We start from the raw sequence: 24,764 nt of genomic DNA on the forward strand, positions 1-24,764 counted from the left end.
ACCAACACATCTCAAACGTGATTTATGCATCCTTTGCAAAATTTATTTGAACATGCAACACACATTGTTTCAAAATATGTTTGTAATGCATATTCAAATACAAAATATGAATGCACATAAAGCCTAATGCATATGCATGCGAACAAATGCTTGCAACACACATTATCATGTTCAATTTTATGCATAAATACATAAACATGCATATGATCATATTTATGCAAACATCAAAATAAGCTTTAGATTCATGTGTATGATATATACATTTACAACATAGTATTCAAAGGCAGATTCATACATAACCAATCAAAACATATAATCAGATACATAATCTTGTAGCCAATATGAATGTGAGCCTGAACACAAAAAAATTGTTCAAATTTACATGCTCACGAATCTTGGCAAATTTGGTCAGCTTTACTTGTCTTGGACTTAGCATATTTGATCTGATTTGTGCACAAGCGTAACATCTGCAAGTCTAATCAGATTGCATACACAGTCCATCAGCAAATCTGATAAGATTGCAAACACAACACACATTGGCAACTCTGATCAGATTGCACATATACACAAATTGACAAATTTGATCAGATTGTACACACACAACCATTGACAAATATGATCAGATTGCACACACACAACCATCGACAAATTTGATCAAATTGCACACACACAACAATCGACAAATCTGATAAGATTGCTCACTCATAACATACTAGCAAATCTGATTAGATTGCAAGCACACAACACATCTACCAATCTGATTAGATTGCTCACACATAACATATTGGCAAAACGGATCAGACAACTTACAAAAATATATTGGCAGATCTGATCAGACTGCTCACAAAAACATATCGACAGATCCGATCAGACTGCTCATAAAAATATATTGGCAGATATGATCAGACTGCTCATAAAAATATATCAACAGAACTGGTCAAACTACTTACAAAAACATATTGACAGATCTAATAAGACTGCTCACAAAAACATATCGTCAGACTTGATCAAACAAATCCCAAATAATAGAATATTTGAAGCAACATGAATAAACAGACAACTTAACACAATAAGACATGGTCAACTACCATCAAAAGTAAATTATATATATATATATATATATATATATATATATATATATATATATATATATATATATATATATATTCAGCTTGCATGAGTAAGGAAGCTCCATGCTCCTGAATATATATGTATATAGATATTGGGATTGCGCGAGCCTAGAAACTCACAAAAAATATTTTAATATTCATAGAAATATATTTATATGCCTAACAAGGAAAGATCAATGAACCTATATGACATGATCACATCAAATCAACAAAAAATCTCTCTCTCTCTCTCTCTCTCTCTCTCTCTCTCTATATATATATATATATATATATATATATATATATATATATATATATAAAACCAAAAACCTAGATATTTCAGGACCTTTAGAAAAATTGAACTCTCAAGAAATAATTACATATGTGTATATATGCATGAAATCATCACTTTATACATTACATATATATTTTTTTGAATCAAATTTTCCTTTTTCATCTAAACTTACACATCAAATTTGTTTACACATATTTCTTCCAGTATGAACTTAAAAGGAAACTCGTACCTTAATTGTAGAACAAAAAAGATCAAAAAATTGATGAATGTAAGGTGAAAATTGATTATTCTTCTTTTTCTTTTCTTTCTTCTTTTTTTTCTTCCTTCTCTCTCTCCCCCCCACGAGTTTGGGGTTTCCTCTCTCTCTCTCTCTCTCTCTCTCTCTCTCTCTCTCTCTCTCTCTCTCTCTCTTTAGAATATGATTTTTTAGAGATAGGAGACCAACCCCTTTTATAAAATATTATCTCTTAATTTTACTTATTTTTTATTTTTTTAACTAGGATTTATGTAGAGGGTGATGCCCCCTCTAGAGAGCTTTAAAGAGTAGGGTTCTACTCAACGTAGAACTCTATCTCTTCTAGATAATACCTCTTTTTAATTAATTATTTTAATATTTAATTATTAAATATTATATCCTAAGAATATTTCAAAGGGTGTCATCCCAAAGTCTCCCTAGAGTAGAGTTCTACTCCAAGTAGAACTCTACCTACCAAATTTAAATTTTAAATTGATTTTAGAGTTTTAAATTGATCATATATGAGTTTCAAATACAGATCCAAGATCTAAATCCATATGAATTTTACTTGGATGAAATCCTAGTTAATATAAGTCTTGTATTGAAGCCAAATCCATATAAACTTTAATCAAACGGAACTGATCAAATCTGATCCAATATAAAAAAAGACAAAAATAGAAGCAAGTTATTTATTAAAAAATGTGATTTTCAAGCCAACCATAACCCGATTTAAAAAAAAATAGGACATACCTGCTTTTCGTGTCCAAATTTTGCCTAAATTTTACTTGTTTTTTTTATCAAATTTAAGGTTAAAAACAAAAAAAATCTCAAATTATAATTGACTCATTTATTTCGTGTCAGTGGGCTATGGGCCTCACCCAGACCCAGCATCACCTATTTTTACATATATTTTTATGATATTTATCAAATTTATTAAATACTTAATTTAAAAAACAGAATTTTTGAATTTAAAAATCATAAAAAAATACACAATATTACACCTGAGGTACTTTCAACTTAAGCCTCAACAATCAATCGAGCTAGAAGAAAATGACTAAGATCTGAATGTTGGCAACACTAAATGATTTTAGAAAATAACCACTCAAGTTATGGCATGTTCAACTCATACCTAGCGGGGCCACAAAGGCTCTGCACACCTGACTAGGTGGGTCGACATAAGACGTTTAAGTGAAAAAGGCATTGCCAGTTCGATACCCAGGGTTACATCATTTTCTGCAAGGTCGAACCCAATGAAAAACTATCCCTAGTTGGCAGTGAACAGCTGAACATTTAAACAAGACCATGGTGACATGGCACCTCTCGGCTCATAATGGCATGTCTAAACCATAACAGTGGATTCTCATTAAATTAAAAAAAGAAGGGAAAAACTCGTGCCTAAGGGGGCAGGGGAAGTTTTGAGTCCACCCCCACTTATCCAGAAAAGCAGTTCCATCTTATCCTAGTTTTCTGGATAAGTAGGAGCATCCAAACACCCTGTTGGCTACCGACTGCCTATGGAAGGTAGGAACGTACTGCCGTTATCGAAAATGACTATTAAAAACTAGACTATGTACCTCGATCAATAGTAATAAGTAGGATGCTTCAAGCAGAAGCATGTCCTTCAGGTAATCTACCTTCATCAATAATCTATAAAACCAGAGTGAACTTTCCATAAAAACATCTCATGGCCATTTTACTTTTACTCCTAAAAGAGCAAAATATCAGTAATTTCAAACTGAGTTTCTGTTTCAGACCATGGTTTTTGTCATTCATGATGATTGACCCAATTAAGTTGCACACCATATTCCCAACAAGGAAATGTAAAATGGATATCAAATTTTCATATTGATTTGCCCGAAAGTTGGCAAAATTCATGGAAGACCAAAGAAAATGTAAACCAACCATATCAAATTAGAAGCATCGAGTACTCGAGGTGAAAAAGTAGTTTCACCATGTTACCAGTCTAGAGGATTATCTACATTTCCTTAACCAAGTTAGGAAGAGATCCATGAAACAAATTTACACAGAAAGAATACAATGACAATAACGCAGGAAAGATATAGTTAATACACAAATCAACATAATGAAAATGAGCGGCATCAATAATGCCATTAACAGCCTATCACATTGTAAACAAAAAGGGCTATTGTTTTGAAAAAATGGGTAGGGGAGATTACAATATGTTACATGACAAAAGGGCAAAATTGCACCTGAGTTAGCCTGTACAGACCCTGTGTTAGAGCTATCTTCTAAGACCTTTTTATGTGCCATTCTCATGTAATTTACAAAGTAGTCGAGCTATCAGGTAAAACTCTTTCTTTGCATATACAGATTGATAGACCTGCAAAATACAAAACCTCCTATTATCAGTTCCTATTCAACACTTTCATGCATATAAAACTGAATAGGGAAAACACTCTTTGCTGCTATTCTCAAATAAAACACTTGATCATTAACCTTGTCTTTATAATCTTTTCTTAATATGCCTTACCGATGATTTTTCATCTGATCCCGTGTTTTCAACAATGATCTCTTTGGAAGGAAAAAAAATGGTATTGACGTAAACAATAAGATAATGGATAAGTTGTATCATACTCGCTCGTTTCTAGAATTAATCATTGTAATCACAGATCAAACAGGGTCCACAATATGTCAACTAATTCTTCTTCCTATTTTCTGCAGATCAGCTATGGAAATGCTAACAATATGTCAATGGTTCTAATTTTCTGCAGGGCATCACTTGACTATTACTTGTGAAGAAGGCTTCATGACAAAGGGGGGGAAAAAGAAAAAGGAACGTAGAAATGTACATATAATGCAACAGAACAAAGCATATGAAAAACTGAAAATCTATCATATAATCCTTTGATCCTATCTAAATACGTTCAAAAAGGAAAATGTCAAAACACTTTTCAAACCATTAAGCATGAATGTGACTTTACTGCAACCAAGAATTAAAGTCCAAAACTTTGAAGATGCAAGATTCAAAGAAGTGAATTCTATAAATACAATGCATGATTGAGAAGTCCCACAAGAGAGAGAGAGAGATCTGGGAGCAGATCTTGTATAATTTAACCAGTTAAACAGATTCACCAATACATATTCCAGATTCTGAAATAAACAACCACTACATGGTCAAGAACATGTTTGTTTCGTGAAACTGAAACAGATTTTGTGCAGTAAAAAATCTTATCATGATACATGCGGCATTCTTAATTAAATAACTAACAATTCCTTTCCCTCTTTCTTTAGCAATATGGATTCATATTTAATATCATCCAACACAAAATTCTCAATTCCATGGGATGAGCATCTGATTCCAAAAGCACTGTAACTTTTTATCCATTAAGGCCATCAGGAACAGAAATGCTTAAGCAGTTCATGATAGCAACAGAAACAGAATTGCATCAAAGTGCAGAATATATATGACATGGACAGGAAAGCATACCTAAAGTGAGATCCTTAGGATAAGCATCATATACATTCCAGCTTATGTCAACCTCTCCATACGTTAGATTTCGAGTCACAAGTTTGCTCAGTGCCAGCACACATTCTAACTGGACTTGATGTTTGAATTAGATCCAAAGGGTTTTACTTATTTAGCAAAGAGAGAATGCTGCAACTGGGAACCTTAGGTTGCATCCCTCACCTGTTTGTTAGCTCCCCTGTCAATGAAATCCTCTATATACATGGTACTCAGATTTCAGTCATGCATGGGTCATATTCCTCAGGTTGGAGTTTAATCTGGCCTTCTCAGCATCAACGTTTGAAGACAAGTTCACCTTCTCCTTCATGCTTTCCTTTTCCAGTTTCTTCTTCTCAGCTTCAGCTAGTTTGGCGTTCTCCTCACGTGATTTGTTAAACAAATTGATGAAGATTACCAAAGTTGTTGCCACTGCAGCAAAACAAGTTAGTTAACAACTATCTGCATGCACATGCACATGCGTGCATGCACACAAACACACACATACTTTAGCAGATGCAATTTGCAGTTTTCATTTGCAAAAGTTCCCTTCATTTGCTACCTTTATCATTTTCTGCACGACGAATCTATGCTTTTGTATGTCAATACCCATGTAAAAAACAATTATGTTACCGGAGCTATATTAGGTGTCATTTCCTCTGTCACACACCCCTCTCCTTAATTGCATATTTCTTTGTTTGTTTCCCATCAAAGCAGTAGTCCAATGCTAATAGTACATAGTACAACTCAGTAACCTTTCCATTGTTCTCATTACTGAAGTTGCCTTCCACAAAATACTTTACATTCATCAAACTTTAAACATGTCTTACTCTATTGAGTATGTCTGCTCACGCACACAAAAGCATGCACGCATGCACACACATACAAGCACATGCATGTGCCCACACATTTACACGCACCTATGCAAGCACACACACACACACCCACACACACACACACACACACTATCCCTATGTCTAGTTTTCTTAAGCCCTATCTCTGACACTCATACCTGTGTCCCATACTGACACCAGTATCAGTGTCTAGGTAACATATTGTGATTCCTTCCAGAAAAATAGTATGCATCGACGTAGTAAAATAATTTTCTAACTGTTTCACACAATAGCTCTGTAAGAAGTTATTATAGCATGTGTTTAACAAAATTAATCATGAAAACAAGAACATAAGTAGGTGGCATGAAATACATTTGGGCTCCATGTCCAACAGATGCATAAACAGAACTGTAGAAGTACAACACCAAGCCTCTACAGATCTAAAACAATACATCAACAAATGGAAGAATATGAATCATGACATAAGTAGGTGGCATGCCACGTTCAACAGATGCATAAACAGAACTGTAGAAGTACAATACCAAGTCTCTACAGATCTAAAACAATACATCAACAAATGGAAGAATAAAAAAAACACAAGTAGGTGGCATGAAATACATTTGAGCTCCATGTCCAATAGATGCATAAACAGAACTGTAGAAGTACAACACCAAGTCTATACAGATCTAAAACAATACATCAAGTCATCAACAAATGGAAGAATATGAATCATGACATAGCCACCCATAGTCATAAAGAGGATCATTTCTGCCTTTCAATCCATTTTACAAAAACCTGCTCACTTTCCAAAAACTATAAAGCAATCAAAATCACAGCAATGAATCTCAACACATCAGTTAGGCAGGCCTCATAAATCCCTTGAAAATTTCATAATCTACAAGGAGAAATAGAGGGAAAAAAAGGAAAAAAAGAAAACAAAGGAAAAGACAAAATAACAGAGACTGACCTTGCTCAAATGGACAACGAGCTGGATCTTCCCCAAAATACTGAGCAAGAGAATCTGCATTCCTTCCCTATTGTTCAAACAGCGGTCACAGAATTGAAAAATGATCATAGGCAAGTTACCAAGTGATAATATGCATACCACTTCAGAATATAAAGATATTAGAGATCGCACATCAGCCTCAGCAGCATCAAGAAAACCTTTTAAAACCTAGAAAAAAGAATGATAGGAAAATCAATATATTTGCTAAATTGCAGTAGATTAATGATTAGTATGCAATAAAATGAAAAGACTATTCAATGCAGAAGCAACAGATTGCAACCTTTTTCTTATATATGCATATTTAAAGCATCATTTGTTGAATTACACAGTACATTGGCTCATAGAAAATATAGATGGCCAAAGAACAATCCGCACATAATTTTGCCACATCAAGTTCAGGAGTTCCTTATCAGCCCCAGTGCAGGTAACCATGCTCACTAATTTATGTTGAAAGACAGCAGGTGAAACATCCACAAAGAACATAAAAAAGATTCTTAAGCACAATAAATTCCAATATGTTGAGGCCTAGAGGTTCAGTATAAGCAGGAGAGAACAGAAAACTACATTTGGCATGCAAAACACCAGATCTGACTCTTAATCACTACCTTTATTCTTGTTGAAATCTATATAAAGAAAGAAAAAAGTAAAGGGCAAGACAAATTGAGAGATTCTTTCATTCGTCACTAATACAATACTTATTACAAGATTTATTTGACAATAATTCCTGTTGAGATTAAGAAGTTTTAAGTTTTAAGTTTATTTGATATTGTTGAGAATAGGTGGTTTTTAGTTAAGTCTTTTTATATTAGAGGCTATTTGAAATTATGTTTTCATAATGGGCTTAGATGTAATTATTCCTTTTAGCCTCTCTCTATTTAACATAGAGAGAAGCCCTAATAAAGAGAAAACGTGTTTTCTTCTCTGTGTAGCCGTCTCTCCCTCTCACTCTCTCTTCTATCTTTCCTTCTATCTCTCTCTCTCTACCTAGGGTTTGGTGCTTCTTTCAACATGGTATCAGAGCAATCGATCGTGGGAGCGTGATTTATCGTGATCAAACTATCGTAGGAGCGTGATCGAAAAGCATCTGTTAATAAGGTCAGCTGGTTAGGTTTCTGTGTAAGATCTGATGACAGATCTGTTATTAGATCTAAGGAAGCAAGATGCGTGTCTCCCTGCAGTTCTGGTAGCTCCTCTTTTCTTTTTTGAGATTCCCTATTGCCCAGAAAATCCCTGCCCTGTTGCCGAGATTTCCCTGTTGCCGAGATTTCCTATCCTGATTTTCTGCTGTGATGCCATGATTCCTTGCTGAGTTTATCTCTGCCGTGATGCCTTGATTTCCTGCACTGTATAGTTGCCGAGTCCTTTGAAGTTCTATGTTTCTGCGTGCTCAAGTTATCACTGGTTGTAAATCTGGAAAGTGTGTGCTGTGTCTCAGATTTTATTTGGTGAGCAGGTGTCGTGATTTGGTTGGCTGGAAATCACGTGTCGTGATTTGGGTGGCTGAATATTAGCAGCCCAGGTTCCCTGCTGTGTCATGATCTGGTTGGCTGGAAAGTGTGTGCTGTGAAAGCAACATGTTATTTTTTTTTATTTGGTAAGCAGGTGTCGTGATTTGGTTGGCTGAATATTAGCAGCCCAGGTTCCCTGCTGTGTCGTGATCTGGTTTGCTGGATTGTGTGTGCTGTGAAAGCAGCATGGTAATTTGTTTTAAGCTGCAGGCGTGATTCCCTGCAGTGTGGGAAAATATTTTGTTTGTGGGATTTTTTTTTTTGTAGAGGGATTCTGTGTTAAGTACTGCTTCTGGTTGTCTTAGTGGCTGGTGCGTGATGATAACACACGCGATTCCCTGTGTCGCTTGAAGCCTGTCCAGATTTTATCTCTGGTGTGGAAAACTGTGTAGTCGCGGAAAACTGATGTGTGATACTGAAAAACAAACACATCTTTATCGTGTTGGATGTGTAATCTTGATTTGCAACCTATAGCCATCCGAGGTTGCGGTGGAAGATTTCATTGGTGAAGTCAAAACTTGATATAGTCGGGTTCGTAGATGATTGTGGGTGTGCGCGTGAGGTTGCTCCTTCATTTTGTGAATCTAGCCAATTAGTTTATATTATGGCTCAAGTGGTTAAATCAAATGTAGATTCCTCCAATGAGTATGTAACTCTTAGCAGGGCTGAATATGACGAGCTCCTTGCTTTACGATCATCCACTTCGAAGTCTTCTGTTGCGGAGGTTGTGTACTCGGTAGGTGATGGCCTATCTGGTAAGGTGATAGGTGGATCATTGATTCTGGAGCCTCTGGTCACTTGTGCGGAAATTCAAGTGATATTTTGAGTTTAAAACCTGTGACTGGTCAAAAAGGGGTACGTCTTGCTGATGGTAGTTCTTCCCCAATTGTAGGGCAGGGAAGCATGTCTATTACCCCCACTCTTCAATTGTCGCATGTTCTTCATGCTCCTTCGTTTCCACAGAATTTACTATCCGTCAGTCGAATGACAAAAGATTTGAATTGTAGAGTGATTTTTGATCCTATGGGGTGCACCTTTCAGGACTTGCTGACGGGGAAAAAGATTGGTGGCGGCTATGAGAAAGGTGGTCTGTATTATCTACACCAACCAGAAGTTTCGACCTATTCTGCTGGTACATCATCCTCAAGTCCTCCATTGTGGCATCATCGTTTGGGTCACCTTCCAGTGACCAAACTTCGTCGTGTCATTCCTTATATACCTCCCACAGTTTCTTTTCAGTGTGAAACATGTCAATTGGGAAAACATTGTCGAAGCTCTTTCCCCTCTACTCAGAGTCCGTCAAGTCAAGGATTGTTTGATCTTCTTCATGTCGATGTGTGGGGTCCTAGTAGGATTCCTAATAGGTCTCAATGTCGTTATTGTTGATGACTTCTCAAGGTTATCGTGGGTGTTCCTGTTAAAAGATCGGTCTCAAGGTCCTGTCATTCTTAAATCTTTAATTGCCGAGATAAAAACTCAATTTGATGTATGTGTTTAAATTGTTCGCACTGATAATGCTCTTGAGTTCAAATCCAAAGACTTACTTCAATTATATTCTGGTAATGGGATTCAACCTCAATTTACATGTCCTCATACCTCCCAGCAAAATGGGGTGGTTGAGAGGAAACATAGACAAATCCTTAATGTTGCTCGGTGCCTTATGATTCAAACCAATATGCTTGCTTCATACTCGGGCGATGCGGTTCTGGCAGCCGGTTTTCTGATAAATCGCATGCCTTCAAGCTCTATAGAAGACCAGATCCCTATTCAAATTCTCCATCCAAAGGCTCCTCTCTTCCCTATCCCCCCTAAAGTTTTTGGATGTGTGTTTTGTGCATAAGCCGGGTCCAGATCGAGATAAACTTGCTGCGCAGTCTATTAAATGTGTTTTCCTTGGGTATCCTAAGAACCAAAAAGGATATCGTTGCTACGACCCTATATCTCATAAAGAGTATGTTAGTGCGGACGTTACCTTCTTTGAGTCTATTCCGTTTTTTTCAAGTACTACTCCCAGACTACAGGAGAGCCTTGGTGATGTCCTTCCTCTGCCGATTCCTCCCTTTCCGTTAGAGTCGCTTCCTCCTCAGTCCTTGGTTCAAGTGTCGGGTGTGTCTCGCTTCCGAAACCCTCCCATAGTCTACACTCACAGAGTGCCTCCTATCTCCATGCCGCCATCACCTCCTTCTCCTCAGGTAAGTATTTCTGAGAATACTGTTGCCCCTACATCTGATGCTGATCTTCCCATTGCTCTGCGCAAGGGAAAGAGACAGTGCACTCTTTACCCCATCACGCAATTTGTATCAGAAGCTAATCTTGGGGCATCTATGAAGAATTTTATTTCTGCTTTGTCTGCCTCGTCTGTTCCGCTTCATCACAGTCAAGCTCTAGTAGACTCCAACTGGATGCAGGCTATGCGTGATGAGATGGATGCCCTATGGTCTCGAGGCACTTGGGACTTGGTTGATCCTCCCACAGATGCAGATATTGTAGGCTGTAAATGGGTATATAGCATTAAATATAACTCGGATGGGTCGATTGAACGATACAAAGCCCAGTTGGTTGCAAAAGGCTACACTCAGACTTATGGGGTTGACTTTTTTGAAACTTTCTCCCCAGTTGCTCGTCTTGGCACTATTTGTCTCGTTCTTTCTGTTGCTGTGCACCATGGATGGCCCTTGTTTCAGTTGAATGTCAAGAATGCCTTTTTGTATGGGGATTTGCATGAAACTGTCTACATGCAACAACCCCCAGGCTTCGAGGTTTAGGGAGAGTGTCAGGAGGTGTGCAAGTTGAAGAAGGCTATTTATGGCCTGAAGCAAAGTCCGCGGGCATGGTTTCACAAATTATTTGAGGTAATGTCGAGCTTTGGATTTGTCAGATCAGCTTCAGATCATTCCTTGTTTATCAAGAAAACCAATACTGAAATTGTTGTTATGGTGGTATATGTCGATGACATCATATTGACAGGGAGCAGTGCCCAAGATATTTCTACAACAAAAGATCACCTTCAGAAGCACTTTGTTACTAAAGATCTTGGTTACCTTCGATATTTTCTGGGTATCGAGGTTGCAAGAAACAGAGACGGCTTAGTGTTGTCTCAAAGAAAGTATGTGTTGGACTTATTAAAAGAGACTAGAATGCTAGGAGCTAAGCCAACTAATATTCCAATGGATCCCAAAACTCACATGTTCGATGAGAAGTCTGATTATGTGGATAGTGCTAGCTTTAGATCCTTGGTGGGTAAGTTGCTATATGTGACTGTTACTAGACCTGACATTTCATTAGCCGTGAGTAAAATCAGTCAGTTCATGGACAAACCTACAAAAGTTCACTGGGATGCAGCTATGATGGTTCTTCGGTATTTAAAGTCATCTCCTGGTAAAGGTCTGTTGTTTAAACGGAATCCATCTTTGGATGTGGTTGCTTACACTGACGCAGATTACGCAGGATCTGTCGAAGATAGGAAGTCAACATCTGGATTTTGTGTGTTTGTGGGAGGAAATCTTGTTACCTGGAGGAGTAAGAAACAAACCGTTGTAGCCAGGTCGAGTGCTGAATCTGAATATCGAGCAATGGCCCAGACTGCAACTGAGATTATGTGGGTAAAATCAGTCTTGACCGAGCTTCAGGAGAAAGTATCCCTACCTATGTTGATGATGTGTGACAATAGGGCTGCTACATATATTGCCAACAACCCAGTGTTTCATGAAAGGACTAAACATATTGAAGTTGACTGTCACTATGTTCGTGACCTGGTTCAAGCTGGGTTTATCTGCACCGATCATGTATCTTCCGAAGATCAAGTAGCGGATGTTTTTACCAAAGCCCTGGCAAAACCAAATTTCTTAAAATGTTGTGACAAGCTGAGCATGATTGATATCTATGCTCCAGCTTGAGGGGGAGTGTTGAGATTAAGAAGTTTTAAGTTTTAAGTTTATTTGATATTGTTGAGAATAGGTGGTTTTTAGTTAAGTCTTTTTATATTAGAGACTATTTGAAATTATGTTTTCATAAGGGGCTTAGATGTAATTATTCCTTTTAGCCTCTCTCTATTTAACATAGAGAGAAGCCCTAATAAAGAGAAAACGTGTTTTCTTCTCTGTGCAGCCGTCTCTCCCTCTCACTCTCTCTTCTATCTTTCCCTCTATCTACCTAGGGTTTGGTGCTTCTTTCAACAATTCCCTTTCTCAAATATAATAAAAACTTGCATGATCAATATAAAAAGGACATAAATGATCAAAATGCCTCTTAGCACTCACCCTCAAGTTGGGCTAAAGATACTATCCATCCCCATCTTGTTAATAATCTCTAAGTGTTTTGATCTTCTAACAAGTGAAGACACCAGCTACTTGTTTTTGAGACCTTAAATATGTAGTATAAAACATGATCAAATCACAGAATTAATTGAGAAAGATGCAATAGCTACTTCCTAAAAGTGACACCACCTATCTCAGAGGAATAATACTTTTGATATGGGAGTATAGCTACTTTTTTAAGAAGTTTTTGCTTTGAGAATAGTGCATGTCATAATAAAGTGATGGATAAAAAATAAGCATCTATGTGAAATAAGCCATTACATGGACATTCAAAATGTTTCTTGTGGACGTTTTGCCAACCTTGTGATGTACAAGATGCCAAACGAAAAATGCATGTGTGCCCTACTAATGTAAGCCAATCAAAAGGATTTAAAATGCTTCGAGAATCACAGGCAAACATTGGACAGATGTGAAACAATTGCATGCATCGGTCTACAATGGCACAGGACACAACTAAAATGAACAAGCTCATGACATGCCCTTGAACAACATTTTTATGGTTACAGGACACAACACCAAGTCCAGAAAAGAACTTAATGGACTAACCAAGAACTGGTCACGCATAGTCAAATCCATGCAATAGCATCTTCTTTCCTATGCTAGAGCTCTAATCCAATACGGTATCTTTCAGTACCCTCTAGAGAACCGGTTGAAGTCAGAGAAGCAACATTTATGTTATCAAATGTAGGGTTGCAAAACCAGCCAATCCTCCTGCCAAATGCTCGAGATCAGCTCAGGCTCTCACATTTAAGCAAGCATGCAAAGCTCTAGCCTAGTCATACGTGCATCCTGAAATGAGTTGAGCTAGGGTTCATCAATAGCTTCCTTACAATATATAAGATATATATAGACTTTTATATGGCATTGACAAAAATTAATGACAATAAGTCCGGCCACAGGGTATTTATCCTTCTTTCAAAAGATTTTTATACAAAAATTTCATACCCTTTAAATCCTCAAGGCTATGTAACATGGGTACTTCCAGAATGATGCCATACCCATGTTGACATTAGTACCGTTACTACTTCATGGGCACGGGTCAGGCCAGTTTTGGATTTGTCCCGATCTAGACCTGTATGTTAGATCATTTCTTTTTTCTTTTGAAATCAAGGGAAATTTTTATTCAAATTCAGAAAGAGGCAACAAGGCGTCGCCGAGTAAAAAAACCTATTGGTTGACACAGTAGCTAGAGTTACCCAGGACAGAATCCAGCTATTTGATCCTATTTAAGGCATCCAAATCAATTAGTAAAATCTTATGAAGTATGAAAATAGGCTGTGAGATATCTTGGAAAGTCCAATCATTTCATCCATTTATCATGATTGTTTTTGGTCCATTCTTGTATTGTGTTTCATATTTTTTAAATTCTGACTGTACAGATGTGTTCAACAAGGTCAAATTAGTGGGGATCGACTTTTGGAACATCAGATTCTGATCCGTAAGCAGGATTTTTTAAGGGTTGAAAAAACAACAGCCCATATTTTTTAAAATTTCAAACATTATAAGTTTACCAAGAGTCAGTTACCAGCAAATGGACCATGCCGGACACATCTGTATGGTTGGATAACTGGAAAACGGTGGCTATCACCAATTCGGAGTTTGCACACCTAAGTCATGCATATCCACCCTTTTTTATATATAACAGACACACACATGCATATATACAATCTTCTTCTCACAAAAAATACATGCATATATATAATGATTGCAACCCTGAACCCAGACTTAAAGAAATTTATGTGGTGTGCCGTACATATCCACACCCATACCTATGTGACATAGCCTTGAGGGTTTCAAACATACAGCAAAGAAGATTTCACATGAGCAAGAACTTGCAGCTAATGGTATGCTCTTCTTCTTCCTGTTCCTCTTATTTTTCTACTATAATGCTTCTTCTACTTCTTTTCCTTCTCCCAGAGCTAGATTTGTTTAATTTAAAAGAGACAACAAGCCAAACTCAAGCTTGCTGTATTTTAAAGAGGTGAACTTGGATAATGTTGTCCAAGCTCAAGACAGCCTTGATATGAGTTCAAGAAAGCAAATCTCGTGAAGCCGAACTTCAAAAAAGCAGGCACAGTCTTAGCTTTAGCTTGTGTGCAGCACTGGTGAGAACGAGCCTCCAAGAGATGAGTCCCAGAAAAAACAGTAAATATGGCCATGCTACACCCGTTTAACCAATCCTCCTTTTCTTTTCTTACAAAAATTTCAGTACACAAAATAAATGTCACAGCTTGTGTACTAAGTTTTATTAACAAGCAAGAACCTCTTTTATGGAACCTTAGGGAGCAAAATTTGCTGTAACCCACTGGAGTCGGTTTGAATGCATTGCAGTTTATTAAGGTAAGGAGCATTAAAATCAATGTAACTAAGAGTATGAAAGAGAAAACTAAACACTCAAGATAAATAAGGAGGTAATTATATTCCTCAATCTCTGTTGCTTACTTTCTGGAAGCCCATAGAGATGGGACCATCATTTTCTGATGCAGCAAGTTCCTGCTCAACCTTTTCAAGCCCTTTACTCACAGCTTGCATTTCCTCGGCCAAGGATTTTAGTTGAATCTATTTAGTTGATTTAAGAGGTCAGAATCTCTAGAAGAAAACAGAAATCATTAAGACTCGACCAAGACATACAACTAAGGACCAATAACTAAAGTAACAATATACATAACAACCATAGTCACCTATATCGTTCAAGGTATTTTCTTGGCAAGTGTTTTTCTTGGAGAGATTTTCAAAAAGTTGTTTTTTCTCGGGGAAATCATGGGAGTTTAAAATTATCAAAAAAATATAAATAATAAGAAAAAAGTTAAGAAAATAATAGTCTTGCGTGATTTTTCTTGCAAAAATATAAAGAAACAAGTTTCAAAAGGTTTTAAAATATAAAGCAACAAAAAAATTGAAAATGTATGCTTAAAATATAAAGAAATGAGTTTTTAACCAAAAATATCATGATCGCGATAATATCATGATATATTGCCAACAATATCAGCCGACCAGATATCGTTGATATTTTCAAAATACCGGCAATATCGGTGACACTGATAACAACAACAATAAAGGTGAACTGAAAATTGAAAAATATAACAAACCTTAGATACTGCTTCTAAATGAATAAGGTCCTTGTCAAAATCTACCAACTCTGGCATTTGATCAGCAAGGACCTGAAAGTCAAAGTCGCCAACAATAGGTTATAGACATAAGAGAAAATATTAACCAACTAATCTATGTGTGTGTGTGTGAGAGAGAGAGAGACCCCTGGATAGCAAATGAATTCACACGCTTTTCAGTATGCGAGAAATAAAGATGTAATGGTGGTGACTTTTAGTTTGCTGAAAGGATTAGGATGTTGGGTAATTTAGAAGGGAGAAGAACAATGAACGATCAACCTGATTGAAGTTAATGGATGTGCTCTAGAGAGAATCTTTTTTGGGCAAAGTCATGATATTATTCATTGCTGGAATCAGAATTTTTTTCTTCCTAAGAAAACTATATGGAGCAGAGGTGAAAGTCCTATAGCAGCACTTTTCTTTGTTAGTTTCTGTTGATTGTGCAGAAACCCAAATGGATATGAACAAGGTAGAGGTCCAGTTGGCAATTCAGTGCTTTCTAATTTTCTTTTACAGAAGGAAGAATCTTCATTTAGCATTGCAGATTGGAACATAGACTTTTCAAAGATTAAAGTGTGAACACAGATGGTACTTGCAGACAGGATAATTCACAAAGGTTAAAAATGATTTATGGTTTAGCAATGACGGAGAATGCTGGCTTGGTGGTGTGTGGCTGGAATGTAACAACGGGAAACTTGAACTGGTAGTGATTAACAAGAGGATACAGAGACCCTGGGCTCATATATTCAGAATTTTTGGAGTACCTCAGACATCAATTGGGCTGGTCAGCATAGAATTGGGAGCATTGTTCTGGTGAATGGGATTAGCAAACATATTTTTCCTTTGTACCTATTTATATACTTTATTCTGTCAACCAATGGCTGTTTTGAGGTGATGCTTTGTCACTTCCTTTTTATTTTGAACACACATACGCATGTGTGTGTGCACCACAATAAATCACAAAGCACTTTGGCGCTTAGAGAAAAATGGAAATCTGGATCATCTTCATTCAAATATTTTTTTTATTGAATTCTTTAGGTTATTGTCTTTAGAATTATTTCAAAAGATCTAAAACAACTCAAAACTTAATAGGAGTGTACTACAAAGAAAACTTGAATGTTAGAATGTATAACATAAGCGAAGGGTTGTGACAAAGAAACTGTGATCCATCCATCATTTATAGATGCCAAAAATTCTGATGATAATGAAAAACTAAAAGAGAAGATTTGTACTTCTAAAGACTAATTTTTCCTAGATAGAACATATGTTCAGCAATAATTTTCCAACATTAATCCTGGTGAGTTGTCTAGTAGCAAAGGGAATTAGTAAATCTGTGACTGGTGGTTCAAATTTCACTTACATTACCAACGTATGACAATGAGATGACACCCTCCAAGTATGCCTTGTGAGTGAAGTGAATATATCTCAATGTGCTTTGTTCTCTCATGAAATTTGAGATTTTTGGTTATGTGAATAGCACTCTAACTGTCACAATGCAAAGGAGTGTCTCTATTTGTCTTTACACCCATCTCTTCTAAAAACTATCTCAACCATATAATTTCAGCAGTGACCTAGGCCATAGCCCGATACTCAGCTTCAGTAGTTAACAAGGCAACTTTTTGTTGTTTCTTGCTTTTCTATGATATCAAAGAGTTGCCTAAGGATACACAAAAACTTGTGGTTGAATTTGTCCTGTGATAACCCTCCCAAATTAATATCAAAATATCCTTGCAACTCTAATGTAGAAGAAACAGAGAAAAACAAGGCATAATGTATAGTATCCATGACATATCTAATAATTTTATTCATTGCTGCTATGTGAGTAGGACTAGGAGCACACATAAATTAGCTCACAATAAGAACTACAAAGGTAATGTAAGGTCTGAAGATGGTCAAGTAAATCAAACTCTGCACAACTGCCTATAAATTGTGAGATCCTCAAGAAGCTCTCCATCTGTATGTTTGAGTTTACAATTTATTTCCATAGGCATGTCCACATGCTTTTTATCATCAATTAATCCAGCTTTACTTATTAAATCTACTACATACTTATATTGAGTCAAAAGATTACTCCTTTATGAGTATGCCACCTCATGTAAGACCTCGTAAAATTTGTAGGTTTTGAAAATACGATTAAGAATATTTTATATATTTTATGTGTTAAATAATATTATATTATTATTTAAATGAAACAACAGGGTTAGTTTAGGCTGTGGATCCCAGTTGGATCGTGGACCCAGTGAATGGGATCCATGGTCCAGAGCTAGTTAGAGTTTTAAATAAAAAAATAAAAACAAACCATTCAGGCAAATTTTAACAAAATATTTTTTATAAAGAAAACTTGTATTTAGGAAAGATATATTTCCTAGTTTTAATTTTTAAAAAGGGACATCACCTAGAGGCTCGACCTAGGTGGACTCCCTTCTTTAGGTTATAAGAGGCGTGACCCTCTCTCTCTAAACACAACAACGTGTTTTGAGAGAGAGGGTAACGATAGAGAGAGCAAAAGAGATGGCTGCGAGAGGAAGAAAGAGACGGCTGCGAGAGAGAGAAAGAAAGAGAGGATAGCGAGAGAGGAAAAAAAAAGGGGCAGCGTGATCGATCTTCTTCACCTTCGTCTTCTTCTTCTTTGCAGTTCGAACCACAACAAAGAAAAAGGTACGAGATTCCCTATTTGTTAATCCGACAGGTGAAGAGAATTGCATGGGTGGAATCAAATATGGATTTTAAGCTATGTCACATGGGTGTGGGTGCGGGTGCGACACGGGTGCGGCGCAATTTTAAAAATTTTGGACACGGGGACTCGGCTCGTGACTCTTCTGAGTTGTCTCAGATCCTGAACTAACCGAGTTAAAATAGTAGTATAACTGGGTTAGAGCCAAACTCGGCAGAGTTTATCATTGATTCGGACGAGTCTTAGCTACCATGGGAATAAAACATCATCAAGGTATTAATTAAAAGCATTAACTAAAAGCATGTTCTGGTAAATGCATTAAACATCTCTTGCAGTTTTGCTAAAATTCATAACATTAATTAAAAGCATTAAAAGCTTTTAATTTTTCAAAGCTAGATTTGAAAAAGAGAGAGAGAGATCTCAGTGGATGAGAAAGTGTTGCTACTCGTGGATGAGAATTTATTAGCTTTTATAAGAGAGAGAACTCGGTGGATGAAAAGTGTTGGTACTCGTGGATGAGAATTTATTAGCTTTTAAGATTGAGAGAGAGAATTAAATGATAATATTTAAGAATAAATTTTTTTTCTGGGGCTTATGTTTGAGACTCATGCTATATATATATATATATATATATTTAAAAACTATATAAAAAGATCATTTTTTTGGTTTTTTGCCCTAAAAATAAACATTTTTGGACTCTGTCAACGTTGACCGAGTCCAAAACAAGGACGGACTCGGCCTCGACTCGTTGACCGAGTCTGACTCGGCGTTGACCGAGTTCGGGCCGCACCCGTGTCTGCACACGGGTGCGGGCGCCTCCCTAGCCGAGTCCGTGTGACATAGGTTTTAAGGAAAATTAATAGGAACACAAAATCTGTTTTGAAAGGGCAATCTGAATAGGGGGTTAGGCTATTTAGGAAATTCTTGTTTTGTTCTGGTTTCAGCGTGAACAGGTCTACGGGCTTAGGAACTTAACAGTCTGTTCATTGCCCTTTACTTTTAAAGGGCCGGGTTGTTCTGTTACCCGTTTTTGAGATTTTAATAGTACGGGCTCCTCTCAGGGTTCGGTAGGCCTGGGGTCTGGGGTAAAATATAGAACCTGTTATTTTGTTTAAAGAAAAAAAAAAAACAAAAAACATGTATTATCCTTCATAAAAAATCTGTTTTCTTTTCTTGGTTCAAACTGGATTTTAAACAACCACTACCATCTATATGGTTTTTAACTACTGTGCATGTGAATAAGATCTGTATGGTTTTTTTTATTATCCACTGATCATGTGAATGAATCAATATGTTTTATTTTATTTACTAAGCATGTGAAGGAATCAGTATGTTTTTGCTGATTAACTGTGCATCGTAAAATGGGTATATTTGTATAGAAATTGAGCCTGTGTATTGATTTCTTTAGACTCAAGTTAACTCGACGCTTGTGAACCCATGTCAAGTCTGGATACGAGTTAATTTGCATATTGTTTGGTTATGTGTATTGGTATCCTTAATATAGATAAAATACGTATTTGTTTAAAATTTGTATCATTGTCAGTGAAAAACATGTGTTCTTCTTTTGTCTAAAATATGCATTATTGTCAGTTAGAACCTGTGGTTTCTCTTGCTTAAAATTTTGTATTCGGTTGGTTTCATTATATTTATTTAACTCGATATATATTATTCATGCGTTCATGCTTATTCTGTTCCGCATGATATTTGTTAAATGCTTGAACGGTAAGTTGGTTAAGGTCAATTGTCGTTGTGACTCTGAAATTATGCATGAATTTGGTTTATGTTCTTATCTTACTGCATAGATTTTTAGAAGAATTCGTACAAAGGACTTTGGTTCTTACCCGTTTTAAAAAATGTTTAAAAAGTCTGAGTGATCAGCGATGGGTTGACTTACCAGCTGGAGACTGCGAGCCTTTCGTGACTAGTTCTGGGTTCCCTGACAGAGTGGCTCCTTTGTGATAGACGATTTTACTGTCTTGGTTTATTTGACATTTATTGATTAATGAAGATTGAGTTATTCTTCTTGATTCAATATAGAGTCTATTTGTAGTTTGGTATATTAAATCTGTGAGACCCCGGATCATTGGGTTTGTTTCCGCAATTATTTAAAAAAAAATCCACTATTTTAACGAAGATTAATTGGGGTCGTTACACTTGAAATACAATCACGATCTTACAAGCACTTGAATAGGAGTTACAAATGAACTTTAACACCTTCAAGATTTGAGTGACACACTTCCCGATGCGCTAAGAAAAAATCTGTAATGCCCCAAAATTTCAAACTTGCGAACCTTTCAGAAAACAGGAAAGAGACTACAAGAAAATCTCTTTCCTTTCAGAGTTTGTTTATGTAATGAGCGGAAGATAATTCTTTTGTTGAATTTAGAAAGGCAAGCTGACAACTTTGGGCACGTTAGCTAAAAGAACCAAAAAGTACAAAATTCAGATATCGAAAACCCGTGACAAAACCCCAAAACGTCCAAGACGTGAGCTAAGAGCAAGAAAAAGATAATCTTAAAGTCATCTTGCATCGCCGATGGTGTACCTAATCATCACCTGTACTCATAAAATGGGTTAGTTTCGCGAAAAACTAGTAGGTGCACAAGAGATACTACAAAAAATTGAATTAAGGGCATTTAATTCAGCATACTAAGCAGTTTAAAGCAGATCAACAATTAAACAGGTAAGCAGTTCAAAACTCGATTGAACAAAACGTATGTGTAATTAAACTTTTGTCTTCGCAAGAGTGTATACAGAGCCATAAAAAAAGGGTTTAACGGAAGACTATAAGAATATTATCTTCTACTTGATTCAACACGGATGAAGAGACACAATGAGACATTGCTCTAGCTTGTTTTCGTTCCTTGAACGGGGTCTCTGTATTTAATAATTATCAGGTCATCGTTTGTCGCTCTCACTATTTCTAACAAACTCTTTGTCCTGAACAACCTTAATTTATTCCCATCTCTCAAGGCCTTACGCGGCCAACTGTCACCTGTTATGATTCGCTTATGGCGTCACACTTTCTCAAAAAAACCCACCCTTCCATAGAAGGTCCAAAACATGATCTAAAATTAATAAAGATTTGATTCTCACATTTGGGTTCAATATATAATCATGCTAAAACAGAAAGTCAAATCTATATATTCATAACTGACTATTTCAATCAATCTCAGAAGATCATCACAACTCACCATAACTTTTTATGGTAATCAAAATTCACAAGTTCCACGTCGGATCGCTTGGTCTGGGAAATGTACGACCTCACAAGGAAATACTGCCCTAGATGATATACCTAGTCTTGGACAATACACTTCCTCACAAGAGTTCATCGTCTTTGTGGCTACCCGCTCTTGGACAGTGTACATCCTCACAGAGAATCTACCACTCTAGCCGATTACCAGATCTTGATCATACATACCCTCACAGAGAATCCTTTGGAAACCCGATCCTCAACAAATGCCATATCCAATAAAAATTATTGTGATACACGCATCAACACAAATGACCGCTCTCAGGATAGATAACTACTATTATTATTAACAAGATCAATGCTGAATCACCTGGTCTGGGAAATGTACAACCTCACAAGTAATTACCGCCCTAGATGATATACCTGGTCTTGGACCATACACTTTCTCACAGTTCACCGTCTTTGCGACTACCCGCTCTTGGACAGTGTACATCCTCACAGAGAATCTATCACTCTAGCCGGTTACCAGATCTTGATCATAAATACCCTCGCAGATAATCCTTTGGAGATTGGGTCCTCAACAGATACCATACTCAGTAATACATGCATCAATACAATCGACTGCTCCGAACAATTGACCGTTCTTGGGGTCAGTAGCCACCAATATAAGCACAAGCATGTATACCAGCAATATGCATCGTATCACTTCACATAGTAAAACAAATCACAAGATCACACATTCCTCCAATAAGGTTCCATGAACCATGAACATTTATCGCATGCTTTTAACATTTCTTATCACGTGGTATTTTAATCACATCATACAGAAACATATAATACTACGCATCGTATCATTACCACAAGAAACATTGCATTCCTCAAATATGACCTCAAAACATGCATAAACAAAGCATGGGTTCTATACACACGAGAACACGCAAATTACATAATATGAATCAACTAAACATCAATATATGTAACTCCTACGTAGTTCAATAAATTTACATAGGATTCAAGGTATATGTGCAAATATTCAAATCATTGCATCATCATATGCATTCACAATTCTTATCTCAAAGCACATCGCATTCGACCTTTCTAGCATGTGACTCACGTACATATCTTCAAGACATTTTAATCAAATATTCATGATACTTACAAGTATGATATATTCACACAAACAATCATAATGCAATCTTCTGCAATACAACTATATAGGCATGACGTGTCATTTACCTGCATAAGCATCATAATCATAAGAATCTCGGAGACACCAAAGTCATACGTAATTTCATCGATAAGCTTTTTCTTGACAAAAAATATGTATCCAAAACACACGAAAGACTTATGACCTACCAACCAGTGTAAACAGACTTTATGTTTCGATATTACTGGCCTGCAGGTACACGTAGACAAATCGTAGAAACAACCGAGACTAGTTCGGACGTCTGTTATTCTATATATTTTCAATAACCCGAATAGCTAGTTGAGTCCGCTCTTAAGAGGATGGCTTTAGCCGAGAGAGGATTCCCCAAAGGCAGGTACTTGGCAACATATGCATCCAACTTGTGCAGAAGTCCATAGGATCTACCACCTAAGATAATGTCTGGTAGTCCATTCCCCTAACTCCAATGATTGGAGAGGCCGGATCTTTGCCTGTTGGGTGGTTGTTAACAACCTGTCTATTCGAGTGTGTACCGCCATGTCCTCTCCCTTGACAGACTACAAGAAGCGAACAAGTGCGTCAGGGGTAAATTAACTGACGAATCATTCTATATGCTCTGGTCTTTTGACCAAATGAGCATCTTACCTGTGAAGGCGATCTCATTTTTATGTGTTTACAACATTGTGCATTTAACACTGTTCGAGGTCGCACGACCGTCTCATCCGACCATCACAGTACTAGCGTGTAGTGCATGACTACAAGTACTCTAGGATGAAAGGGATATAGTTCCTCAATAGGAGCCTCAACAAAAGTGTTTCACAAAGATGTAATGTTTCTCAAACTTTACTTTTGACATTCTTTATCTTTTAAAACAGCCAACAGCTTGTACCAACATTTGACATGTGATTTCTAGAATCTCATCCGCTATCGTGATATTTACATGCCTCGCATGACTCGATATCGGCCTCGATAGACGGGATACGGGTTTCTCAACAGAACCCCCGCTAAGAAGTTCGCTCAAGCCCCAATTCGGGGTTACCCGAGATATGTTGAATAGACGAACAAAACCGGCCAATCACATCCTTCCAAATACTTCAATTTGGGCAGTCTTTGATGCTTTTGCGCAACTCCTTAAATTCTCAAGTCTACCTTGCAAGACTACTCACTCGAAAAGCCAGGATCCCTGCTAGAGATGCCTCTCCTTAGACAAGGATGTATCGTTAATCTCCCGACTCAACTCTTGTCGCAAGAGGGAGAGTGGTAAATGCCTTTTGCATCCTCCACGAGGATGCCTTTATAGCACATGCAATTAGTGAAAACCTGAGTGTAATCTGCAGTGGCAAGGCAGTAACGAAACATTTGCAAAAGCAGGAACCTAGGCGCAAAGTGCGACGATAAAGTATAGACATGACAGTAAGTAAAGAACAAGGATCGCGAAACTGCAACCTTGAGTTAAATGCGTACTCGTATAAATATATATATATATATATATGCATATATATTTATTTAATTATCTTTTTTAGTTAATTGAACTCAATTCAATTGTCCAAGTCCTCCGTGCAATCTTTCCCTACCTTGGGGAGTTGCGAGCTTGTTGACATCTGCGGGTGTAAGCGATTAACGGGTCAGGTCGCGGGGCGTGAGCGAGATCCGTCCTACGAGCCAGTGTTTTAAAACTTGCCGAGTCAACTCATTGACTCGGCTGACTCAGCTCGGCTCGGCCCTCCAGCAAGTCAACCCGGCATGGCAAACTCGGTTTGCCAAAACTCGGGCTTGACTCGACCTGACTCAGGCGAGTTTTGGGATGTTTGAAATATGTTTTTTGAGTTTCAAATTACAGTTTCGAAATATATAAGTACA

General features: G+C 37.1%; 1 protein-coding gene across 2 annotated transcripts in view; it reads right to left on the reverse strand.

Annotated features, from left to right (window-relative positions):
- Positions 1–3,584: 3,584 nt before the first annotated feature.
- LOC149835993 (formin-like protein 14) overlaps positions 3,585–24,764 on the reverse strand; it is a 105,023-nt gene continuing 83,843 nt past the window's right edge. Inside the window, exons 14-20 of one of the 2 annotated variants that reach the window (XM_090008895.1) lie at positions 15,855–15,926; positions 15,208–15,324; positions 7,041–7,109; positions 6,903–6,969; positions 5,289–5,534; positions 5,088–5,196; positions 3,843–3,980 (exon numbers count right to left, since the gene is read on the reverse strand). In XM_090008895.1, coding sequence (XP_089865021.1) covers positions 5,347–5,534; positions 6,903–6,969; positions 7,041–7,109; positions 15,208–15,324; positions 15,855–15,926 — 513 coding nt within the window. In that variant the 3' untranslated portion in view covers positions 3,843–3,980; positions 5,088–5,196; positions 5,289–5,346. Of the gene's footprint in view, positions 3,981–5,087; positions 5,535–6,902; positions 6,970–7,040; positions 7,110–15,207; positions 15,325–15,854; positions 15,927–24,764 lie in introns of both variants that reach the window. The other variant, XM_090008893.1, reaches the window with a different exon arrangement.

This window comes from Nuphar pumila, chromosome 6 (assembly GCF_984573655.1).
Source record: "Nuphar pumila chromosome 6, dmNupPumi1.hap1.1, whole genome shotgun sequence".
Taxonomy (NCBI): Eukaryota; Viridiplantae; Streptophyta; class Magnoliopsida; order Nymphaeales; family Nymphaeaceae; genus Nuphar; species Nuphar pumila.